This window comes from Phyllobates terribilis, unplaced genomic scaffold (assembly GCF_046119375.1).
Source record: "Phyllobates terribilis strain yellow unplaced genomic scaffold, ASM4611937v1 Scaffold_1__5_contigs__length_1240528914, whole genome shotgun sequence".
In the NCBI taxonomy this organism is placed as follows: domain Eukaryota; kingdom Metazoa; phylum Chordata; class Amphibia; order Anura; family Dendrobatidae; genus Phyllobates; species Phyllobates terribilis.
This window is the reverse complement of record NW_027362761.1, coordinates 796,767,337-796,779,424: the sequence shown is the minus strand read 5'-3', so window position 1 is coordinate 796,779,424 and position 12,088 is coordinate 796,767,337. Positions and strand designations below refer to the sequence as shown.

General features: G+C 43.6%; 1 protein-coding gene across 2 annotated transcripts in view; it reads left to right on the top strand.

Annotated features, from left to right (window-relative positions):
- Nucleotides 1-12,088, top strand: part of CHRNB3 (cholinergic receptor nicotinic beta 3 subunit) — a 72,404-nt gene that overhangs the window by 41,601 nt on the left and 18,715 nt on the right. For both annotated transcript variants that reach the window (XM_073637066.1, XM_073637065.1), the window contains one exon: nucleotides 726-770. In XM_073637066.1, coding sequence (XP_073493167.1) covers nucleotides 726-770 — 45 coding nt within the window. The remainder of the gene's footprint in view (nucleotides 1-725; nucleotides 771-12,088) is intronic.

Genomic DNA, 12,088 nt, shown 5'->3' with positions numbered 1-12,088 from the left:
AATCACCTGTCCATGGCAGGAGGTCTCTGTTTCCGAGGGGATGGGGTAGTAGCTCTCTCTCTAGCTATATTTACTCCCACTTCAAAGGAAGTTGGAGTTTCAGCTCTTCTCCAATAGTAGTAGTTTTCTCTCTTTTCCATATGTTTAATGTGTGGGGGACATGTCCCCTCCCTGGAGATATCTTATGGTTTTTAATTTTACATTTATTTTCTTTTATTACATTTTTATCACGTTTTTGACGCTGCCGTTTTTATCGCTCTCTGGTATATCATGTTTTAAATAAAGCTGCTTTGTTTTGATTCTTCCTTGTATTTGGCCTTGACAAAACTTTACTGACAGTCATGTGTAGATTACATGTGCTTTTAGTGCTTTTCCCCATATGTATTTTTTTCCTGTGGATTTTCCGCATCTGATGCAAATCTATGGGAAAAATCTGCACATAAAACCCGCAAGATGATTGGCATGTTGCAGGTTCCACACACGCACCGCAGGTTAGTTTACGGAGCATAAAAAAAGCACAGCGGGCATGAGATTTAAATCCCATCTACTTTGCTGGAATTGTAACATGCTGTAGTTTTGGTGCAGCAAAAATACACAGCATAAAAATCTTACCAAAAAGTAATTGTGGGAATTTAAACTTAGTGTATAGGACATGTAATACTGATAGTAATCACTGTGCACCTTTTTGGTCCATTAACACTGATTTTCATTCATGTTTCTGGCAGGATGAAAAAAAGCAACTCATGACTACAAATGTGTGGCTGAGACAGGTAATGGAAATAAGTTCTTTTATGCAGACCTTAGTCAAATTTACTAAAACTATCTGAGGGAAAATGGAGTACAATTTTTCTCACACCTGTTCATATTTTATGGCACTGAGAACCACACCACAACCCCACTAAAGAGATGTCACAGAAACCTCATGGCAATGCCTGAAGCTTATGTTGTGATTTCACGACATCAACACTTGGATAATAGACTGACAGACTTAAATTTAACCCTTTCATGACCTTTGAGGTATCCATATGTCCAGGTCGTCTGGTACTTACCGACCTAGGACATATGGATATGTCATAGCGATCTATGTGCGCGTGCGAACGCCGACGGGTGTCAGCTGATTCTGACAGCTGATACCCGGCACTTTAACCCCCCTAAGTGCTGTGATCAAAATTGATCACAGAATTTAAAGAACAGGCAGTGGGCGGAGCTCTTTCTGCACTTGGATCGGCGTCATCGTGGGGCCCGATTGTTACTTTGGTGACCCGATGTCGGCATGATGACATCCGGGTCACCAGAGCTAGCAAACTTGCTACACCATGCTCAGAGCATGATGTAGCAAGTTTGTCTGTTAGTGCAGTGCTGACAGTTTGTACAGCATAGGAATGCTCCTGCATTCCTGTGCTTTACAAGCAATCAGCCTGCAAGAAGTGAAAGTCTCATAGTGAGATAAAGTAAAAAAGTGAAAAAAAAAAGTAAAAATATAAAATTAATAATAATAATAATTAAAATATATTGTTCCCATAAATAAATATTTTTAAGGAAAAAAAATATATAAACAAAAAAAGTACACATATTTGGTATCGCCACGTCCATAACGACCCGACCTATAAAACTGTCCCACTAGTTAACCCCTTTAGTGAACACCATAAAAAAAAATGAGCCAAAAAAAGATGTTTTATCATCATACCGCCGAACAAAAAGTGCAATAAAACGTGATCAAAAAGACGAATGTAAATAAAAATGGTACCGCTGAAAACATCATCTTGTCCCGCAAAAAAACAAGCCGCCATACAGCTCCATCAGTAGAAAAATAAAAAAGTCATAGCTCTCAGAATAAAGCAATGCAAAAATAATAATTTATTTTATAAAATAGTTTTTATTGTGTAAAAGCACCAAAACTAAAACATAAAAAATATATAAATGAGAAAGAATAAATCTGCATTATCAATTTTACCACACGTGGAACAACATAAAAAAAAAATTCTTGAATTGCTTTTTTTTGTTTATTCTGCCTTCCAAAAACCAGAATAGAAAGTGATCAAAAAATGTCATGTGCTCGAAAATAGCACCAATAAAACGTTAACTTGTCCCGCAGGAGTTTGATCTGAATCACGTCACTCGGAGATTTAGATAGAAACCCAAATGTAAGTGCTCAGCGTATAGCGCAGAATAAATGTGATCCAAAATGTCATGTAAAATGTTACCAATAAAAGCTTCAACTCAATCCACAAAAAAAGCTTCCACATTGCTGGTGGCACAAAGGATCTACAAAAGCGAAATGGCTCCTCACCCTTCAAATGAAATTCAGAAAATTCTGCTCTCCCAAATCAAAATGCCCTACCTCCCTTCTGAGCCTGAGTGTGCCTAAACTGCAGTTAGCGTCCACATATTTGGCATTTCTGTAGCGATGAGAACCCGCCTAATTTACGAGTGCATGTCTCCAGAAGCATGAGCTGGGCATAATGTACTGGTCACTATATACAATGCACTGGGCACTACAACGTACTGGTTACTACAACGGCACTTTGCAATTTTCACTCAGCAACATCCGTGGAGTCAAAATCGTCACTACACCTGTAGATAAATTTCAAAAGGGGTATAATTTCCATCATGGGGTCACTTGAGGGGGGATTCTGCTCTCCTAGCACTTAGGTGCTCTGTATATGGAGTCTACAAACTATTCTAGGAAAATCTGCACTCCAGGAGGTAAATAGCGCTCCGTTCCTCCTGGGTTTCACTGTGTTGCTAAGCAGTACTGTACAGCCACATATTTCCACAGGGTATTTCCACATTCAGCAGAAATTGTGGGACAGATTTTGGTGCATTTTTATCCATTTCCCAGTGTGAAAATCTGGGGGCTAAAATAAAATTTTGGTGGTAAAATGGAATTTTTTTTTCTTCACTGCTCAATGGTATACCATTCTGTGACACACTTGTGGTATCAATATGAACACTGCACCTCTAGATGAATTCATTGAGCGTTGTAGTTTGTAAAATGGGGTCTCTTATGTGGGTTTCTGTTGTTCTGGCATCTCAGGGGCTCTGCCAATGTGACATGGCACCCTCAATCCAATCCAGCAAAATCTGTACTCCAATATAGCGCTTCTTCCCTTCTGAGCTTTGCACTGTGCCTCAAAAGTAGTTTTCGACCACATATAGGGTATTGGCGTACTCAGGAGAAATTGCACAACAAATTTTAGGGTCCATTTTCTCCTGCTATCCTCTTGAAAATTTTAAAATTTGGGGCTAAAACAATATTTTTGTGTGGAAAAATATATTGTTTTCATTTTCACAGATCAACGTTGTAAAATTCTGTGAAGCACCTGTGGGTTCAAGGTGCTCACCACATGTTTAGATAAATTCCTTGAGGAGTCTAATTTCCAAAATGGTGTGACTTGTGGGGGTTTTCCACTGTTTAGGCATATCAGGGCTCTCCAAACGCGACATGACACTCGCAGACCATTCCATCAAAGTCTGAGTTCCAAAACATCACTCATTTCTTTCTGAGCCCTGCCGTGCACCCAAACAGTAGTTTTCCCCTACATATGGGGTATATGCGTACTCCGGAGCAATTGAACAACAAATTTTGGGCTTCATTGAACAACAAATTACCCTTATGAAAATAAAAATTTGGAGCTAATATAACATTTTTGTGGGAAAAATGTGATATTATTTATTAATTTTTTAATTTTCATGGCTCTGTTTTAAACTACTGTGAAGCACCTGTGGGTTCAAGGTGCTCCCCACACATCTAGATAAGTTCCCTGAGGGGTCTAGTATCCAGAATGGTGTCATTTGTGGGGAATTTCCACTGATTAGGCACATCAGGGGCTCTTAAAATGAGACATGGTGTCCACTAATTATTCCAGCAAATTTTACATTCAAAAAGACAAATGGCATCCCCTCCTTTTCCGAGCCCTGTCATGCGCCCAAACAGTGGTTTTCCACCACATATGGGGTATCTGCATACTGAGGAGAAATTGAACAACAATTTTGGGGTCGATTTTCTCCTATTACCCTTGTGAAAATAAAAATTTGGGGGTAAAATAACATCTTTGTGGAAAAAAATTTGATTTTTTTATTTTCACGACTCAATATTATAAACTCCTGTGAAGCACATATGGGTTCATGGTGCTCATCACACATCTAGATTAGTTCCCTGAGGGGTCTAGTTTCCAGAATGGAGTCACTTGTGGGGGGTTTCCACTGTTTAGGCAAAGCAGGGGTTATCCAAACACGACATGGCATCCGCTAATTATTCCAGCAAATTTTGCATTCAAAAAGTCAAATGGCGCTCCTTCCCTTCCAAGCCTTGCCATGTGCCAAAACAGTAGTTTTCCTCCACATATTGGGTATTGGCATACAAATTGTTTGTTGCAATTTTTCCTGTTACCATTGTTAAAATGCTAAATTTGGGGCTAAAGAAAACATTTTTCTGAAAAAAATGTGATTTTTTTTTTTATTTTCACGGCTCAACATTATGAACTACTGTGAAGCACCTAAGGGTTCATGGTGCTCACTTCTTAAAGTAAAAAAAAATGGGTCTAAAGTAACATTTTTGTGAAAAAAGTTAAATGTTTATTTTTTCTTTCCACATTCCATTATTTCCTGTGAAGCACCTGAAGGTTTAATAAACTTCTTGCATGTGGTTTTGAGCACCTTGAGGGGTGCAGTTTTTAGAATGGTGTCACTTTTGAGTATTTTCTGTCATATAGGCCCATCAAAGTCACTTCAAATGTCATGTGGTCCCTAAAAAAATGGTTTTGTAAATTTTGTTGGAAAAATGAGAAATCGAGGGTGAACTTTTAACCCTTATAAGTTCCTAATTTTTTTTTGTTATGTTTCAAAAATTGTGCTGATGTAAAGTAGACATGTTAAAGTAGAAATGTTATTTTTTAACTATTTTGTGTGACATGACTCTCTGATTTAGGGGAATAAAAGTTTGAAACTTGCAAAATTTTTGCCAAATTTCCTTTTTTTTTCACAAATAAATGCAAGTCATATTGAAGAAATGTTACCACTATCATGAAGTACAATATGCCATGAAAAAACAATATCAGACGCAGTGCGATCTGTTGAAGCGTTCCAGAGTTAATAACTCATAAAGTGACACTGGTGAGAATTGTAAAATTTGGCCTGGTCATGAAGGTGAAAACAGGCTTGGGGGATGAAGGGGTTAAAGGGAATCTGTCAGCAGGTTTTTGCTACCTCATCTGAAAGCAGCATAATATAGGGACAGATTCCAAAGATGTATCACTTAGTTTACTGGGTGCAGCAGTTGTAATAGAGTTTTCTCTGCTGTAGAGGTAGCAGAGCTGAGAAAGCTGCCCCGGCCCACACCACAGCTTTCTGTGTACATTGTATATTGACAGTGAGCTGCTTATCAGTACTGGTGGCGGGGTTGGACCAGGATGCATGCGGACAGCTAGCTGATAAAGCAAGGATTGAAATGTCACCATGCAGCCTAATAAGTGACACATCACTGAAATCAGTGTCTCACACGTTGCCTCCTTCTGTCCTGAGATTACATAGCAAAAGCCTGCTGACAGATTCCATTTAATGCTACGGGCCCTGTCTGTTGCATGATGGAACCAGCACAGTTTCTAAGATGGGGGGAAAAACCTACATTTTGTCCATTTATATAGGATATATCCAGCTTTACACTGATCTCAGGCCCATCACTAGCCCTGTGAACAAACCCCAGACCATAACTCCTCTGAAAACAGAAAAACGACAAACTTTAGAGTGAACCTAACCTTATATAACTTATTTGACCGTTTAAAAACTATATTTTAGATTTACACAGATTGTTGTTCTCTTGTATTGGTTGTTTTGAATACCTGGAACAATAAACGTGGCAAATATGTGAAAAGGGAATAAATAAAGGGACACATTTTTTACAGAATACTACTTGTTGCCATTTTATAAGCAACAATAATTACAACGCCTTGTCCTTCACAACAATATACTTTTAGTGGTGACTTGGATTAGCATTGCCGCATTGTAATATTTACTTGAAGATAATCAGATCCTTGCAGATTTTAAAGGGGTTTTCAACTTTTGAAAAGTAGACCCCAACCCCTTAATATAAAATGAACAAATGAGTAGACCAATTTGGATGATAACTCGATATCAAGCTGAAATCAAGAATCATTAGGACCGAGACGAATTGAACGTTTTTAATTTCCACAACCCTTTTCAACGCTGGGCTAGCGTCTTTTTCAAGTGAAAAAAACAAGTGTCTTTTTCAAGTGATGTCACTTTAAACTCAGTGGTTGGCTGCAGCGGTGATGTGGACTGAAATTGTGACATCATCGCTGGAGCCAAAAGAGATACAGGAATGGTAGCGGGAAGCTGGCACTGGACCAGGGCAGGGTGAATACTATATCCATTTTTTACTACTAGTGATGAGCGAGCAATAAAATGCTCGGGTACTTGTTGCTCAGGTCGAGCAAATTGGAATACTCAGGTGCTCGCCCCGAGCAACGAGCCCAATGTAAGTCTATGGGAAACTCGAGCATTTTTCCGGTGGCTCCCCACAGCAATCTGCAGAGGGCCTAAAAATTGCCCAAATCGATGGGAACAGTGCTCAAATGACATGGGAACAGCATGGGGAAGACCCCTGGAAGCATTTCTAACTCCCAGGTCACTGCTGTCAACAACGTTGCCAGAGTATTACGCCACTTTTACGGACTCACAATAAAACATCCAAAAACGAAACCAAAATGCATTTTCCTGGGAAATATGCTAAGGACCATCCTTTCCAGAGTAATGACTTGTATATAAGGCAAAATAAATGACCAAAAACAAAAATACTCCTCCACAACTTGGGCTATGTTCACACGTAGCGTTTTTGATGCGTTTTTGCACTTTAGCATTGCTTTCAACCAAGACAAATGCATTCACCAGGAAATGTCATTTTAACATTTTACAACCTTATCTGGCCATGTGGTGTGTGACACATCATCAGACACATGCATACAGTGCTGAAAAGACATGGGAACAGCATGGGGAAGACCTCTGGAAGCATCTCTGACTCCCAGGTCACTGCCTAAAAGTGTGCCCATCATAAGTGATCCTTGGCGCATGCGAAGATGCCTCCCACCATGCACCTGTCATTGCAGACTTGCAATAATCACCGTCCACGTCCTTGTCCTACTGCAGCGTTCAGTTGTCCCTACCCCATTCCTTGGAATGCAAGCGCAAGTATGCAGCCAGCCACCCAGCCACCCACAGGCTGTAATACTATACTGCCAAATTTTTGACAGCTGCTTTCACTTGAAATGTGGCCTTTTAGGCTCGTGGAGGCGGAACCTTTTCATAACCTTATGCCGGCGGCGGCCAGGTGTCCATACACATTTCCCAGTATCACCTCCGCCTTCCACAAGCACAGGTCCCGCAACATTACCCGTGCCCTCCCCAGTGCACTTACTGGGAAGGACCGCCTAACCACAAACACGTGAATGTGGCCAGGGACGGTACGGAGCCAGTCCACAACTTTTTTTAGCTCGGTGAAAGGACTGGCATAGAGGGAAACCGTATCTACCCTGTGTGTCATTTCTCCCAGGAAGTCCTGTAATTGAGCTTGTTGCAGAAGCAATGGCAGCCCGTCCAACATCAACTCACACTTGTCAGTGGTGCTTTGACACACACACATCTTTCTTTGCGCATTTAATTTCTTGAATACAGAGTTGGACAATGGCCTGATCTGTAATGTGTTTTGAGAAATAACATGCATAAGCATGGCTGATCCACATTAAAAAAGCAGCCATAGAGTGTCCGGGAACCTTCCTCCACACTTTTCTTAGCCACGGCTGCTTTTCGGCAGGGTTGGACGGGCCCACCAGAGAACCGGAGACTCCTCTGGCGGGCCCTGGCTTCTCCTTCAGGAGAGTTCATAGTGCCGAGGTGAGGCCATGATGATGATAGAGGCCACCATCTGCTTAGTTTTCTGTTACTTGGAATGCAAGTGCAAGTATGCAGCCAGCCACCCACCCACCCACAGGCTGCAACACTAAACTGCCAGATTTCTGGGCAGCTCTTTGCACTTAAAATATGGCCTTTTAAGCTCTTGGAGGCGGAAGCTTTTCACAACCTCATGTCGGCGGCGGCCGGGTGTCCATGCTCGGTCCCCAGCCGCCACTATATTTCCCGGTATCGCCTCCGCCTTCCACAAGCACGGGTCCCACAACATTACCCGTGCCCTCCCCAGTGCACTTACTGGGAAGGACCGCCTAATCACAAACATGTGGACAGGTGAATGTGGCCAGGGACGGTACAGAGCCAGTCCACAACTTTTTTTGCTGAGAGTTGTATTTAGCTCGGTGAAAGGACTGGCATAGAGGGAAACCATATCTACCCCGGCTGTCATTTCTCCGTCACCAGGTTCCGCCCATTGTCACACATGACCATGCCTGCCTGTTCAGCGGTGAGAGCCACAGATCAGGCTGCTGTGTTACAACTTTCAACAACTCTGCAGCGCTGTGCGGTTTGTCAATTAAGCATTAAGCATGTTATCTTCAGCACAGCCTTTTGCCGCTTGGCCAAGGCAGTGCTGCAGTGCTGTCAGCTTGTGACTGATGTAGTCATTTTGGAGATGGAGGAGGAGGTGCATGAGCTGAACAATGTGATTACATTGAGGTTAAATTGGTGACGCTGTTTTTTATACTAAAGAAAGATCCTATTGTTTTTTGTTTTTTTTTTACGTTATTTTTTAAGATAAATGCATTCACCGGGAAATGTCATTTTAACATTTTACAACCTTATCTGGCAATGTGGTATGTGACACATAATCAGACACATCCTATTTTATTTATGATGGAGGGACTCTGTAAGTCATAAAGCCTATTTTTATAGGACCATCAGACGGCCCTTACTATTCTTAAAAGGCCAGCAGTCAGCCCTCGCTATTGTATGAGAACCATCAGCCGGCTATGCTTTGTTGTTCCCATTATTAACAAGTGGGTCTCCTATACTGTTATTGCGTATCCAGTGACTGCAAGGGCTGCCAAAAATTTGGACGCAACCCAATACCCCTTTGAAGAGACATAGAGGAGGGTCTCAGTAAAAAAAATGTTCCCATTATAAAGGAGCGGGTCTCCTATAGTGGTAATGCACATGCTGTGACTGCAAGGGCTGCCAAAATTTGGGAAAAACCCCACTAAGAATTTAAAGACACATAAAGCAGGGTCACAGTAGTGACAAATTCCCATTAGAAAGGAGAGAGTCTGCTATACAGTTATAGTGTATGCAGTGAGTCCAACGGCTGACGAATTTTAGGAAAAACCCCACTAAGAATTTAAAGACACATAGAGCAGGGCCACAGTAACGACAAATTCCCCTTAGAAAGGAGAGAGTCTCCCATAGTGTTGGCCTATGCAGTGAATGCAAGGGCTGCCAAAAATTTGGAGGCACTTCAATGACCCTTGGAAGAGACGTGGAGGAGGGCCTCATAAAAAATTTTTCCCATTAGAAAGGAGCGTGCCTCCTATACTTGTAATGCCCATGCACTAAGTGTATGGGCTGACAAACATTTACCCCTGGGGGGTATACATGAACATACTGTATAAAAAAAATTTTTATGGGCATCATAAACATCCTTTAAAAAATTATGTGGGTGTTGCATCATGGACCACGGTCACCATGGTGATATGGTGGTGGAGGATGAGGAGAAGAAGGAGGACAAGAGCAAATAGCCAAAATCAGGAAGGGTATACCCATGTGTGGGTGTGAAAAGGTGCATGAGAATACACCTCCCAAGAAAAGACACTGGATTTGAATTTATGTTACGCTGCTATCATTCGGTGGTGTTGAGAAGTCTGGCCCAATCCAGCCCTTGTTCATTTTTATAAGAGTCAGCCTGTCAGCATTTTGAGTTGACAGGCGGATGCGCTTATCAGTTATAATTCCACCAGCGGCACTAAAAACCCGCTCTGATAAAACGCTGGCGGCAGGGCAGGCCAGGACCTCCAAGGCATAGAGAGCCAGTTCATTCCACGTATCCAGCTTGGATACCCAATAATTATAAGGCACAGAGGAATCACGGAGGACGTTGGTACGGTCGGCAATGTACTCCCTCAGCATCTTCCCAAACTTCGCACTCCTTGTGAGAGTACCCCGTGCCTCAGGGCCTGTGCGATGGGAGAGTCTGAGAAAACTCTCCCAGAACTTTGACAGTGCTCCCCTGCCTCTGCTGGATTGAAGTTGTGTCTCTCTCGCCTGTACTCCTTGGTTGTCCAACGAAGTGTGCCCTCTGTCGCCAGCGTTTTCAGATGGGAATTTTTTTAATAGTTCCGCAACAAGGGCCTTCTGGTACAGCCCCATTTTTGTAGACCTGTCCACCTCAGGAATAAGAGATATAAAGTTCTCCTTGTAGCGTGGGTCTAGAAGTGTCACCAACCAGTAATGACTGTCACCCAAAATTTTGAGAACGCGAGGGTCATGGGAAAAGCAGCGTAACATAAACTCAGCCATTCGTGCCAGACTACTAACAGGCAAGACTTCCATGTCCTCACCAAGAGGATGACTGACCATGCTCTCGTGCTCCTCATCCTCCTCCTGCTCTCTGTCCTCTGGCCATCCACGCTGAACAGACGGTATGACAGCTGTGCAGATAGTACTGTCTATAGTGCATGAAACTAGCTCCTGTCCTTCCTCCTCCTCTTCCTCATTGTCACCCAATCCAAGTTGGGATGAGATGAGGCTTGGCTGTGTGTAATCACCCTGTATGGTTCCTTGCTCCATCTCATTGTGCTCCGTCTGCAATGCATCCTCTTTGATTGTGAGCAGAGAGCGTTTCAGAAGACAGAGAAGCGGGATGGTGGAGTCCTCAAAGTTTTGGAGGATGGTACATATGTCTGACATCCATGTCCACTCCTGAGGTCTTATGTGTGGAGTCTGAACTGAATACCGACGGCCTTGTTGATGCTGGTACTCAACAACTGCCCTCTTCTGCTCACAAATCCTTCCCAACATCTGCAGTGTAGAGTTCCAATGCGTGGGGACATCACACACCAGTCTGTGAGCCGGAAGCTGCAAATGCTGCTGAAACACTGCAAGGGCGGTGGAAGCTGTAGCTGACTTTCTAAAATGGGCACACAGGTGGCGTACTTTAACAAGCAGATCCGGCAGCTCCGGGTAGGATTTGAGAAACCGCTGAACCACGAGGTTAAGCACATGGGCCAGGCTTGGTACGTGTGTGAGCTCGCCTCGCCTCAGAGCCGTCACCAGGTTCCGGCCATTGTCACACATGACCATGCCTGGCTGTAGGTTCAGCGGTGTGAGCCACAGATATGCCTGCTCTTTCAGAGCTGTCCACAACTCTTCAGCATTGTGCAGTTTTTCACCTAAGCATATTAGCTTCAGCACAGCCTGTTGCCGCTTGGCCGAGGCAGTGCTGTAGTGCTTCCAGCCTGTGACTGATGTGGTCATTTCGGAGATGGAGGCTGAAGAGGAGGTGGAGGCTGAGGAGGATGAGGTGCAGGAGCTGTAGGCCGTGGGGGCAACCCTGATTGACCTAGGGCCCGCAATCCTTGGCGTCAGGAGGATGTGTTCCGTCCCAAGGTCCGACTTGGTCCCGGCTTCCACTATGTTAACCCAGTGTGCCGTCAGCGAGATGTACCGTCCCTGCCCACAAGCACTTGTCCACATGTCCGTGGTTAGGTGGACTTTACCGGTAACTGCGTTGTTGAGAGCACGGCTAATGTTTTGGGACACGTGCTTGTGTAATGCGGGGACGACACCCCGGGAGAAATAGTGGCGGTTGGGGACCAAGTACCGAGGGACGGCCGCCGCCATCAGGTTGCGGAATGCTTCCGTCTCCACGAGCCTGAAAGGCAACATTTCGAGCACAAGCAGTAGTGAAATGTGAGAATTTAGTAGTGTGGCCTGTGGGGCGTTGGCTGCATATTTGCGTTTGCGTTCCAAGGACTGGGGTATGGACAACTGAATGCTGCGCTGGGACAAGAACATGGACATGCTTCCTGATGCTGCTACTTGAGAGTGTGCAACGACAGGTGCAGGCGTCTTCGCTTGCACCATGGACAGGGGATTGGCTTGCATGCACAACAGCGGAAGAAGCAATGGTGCC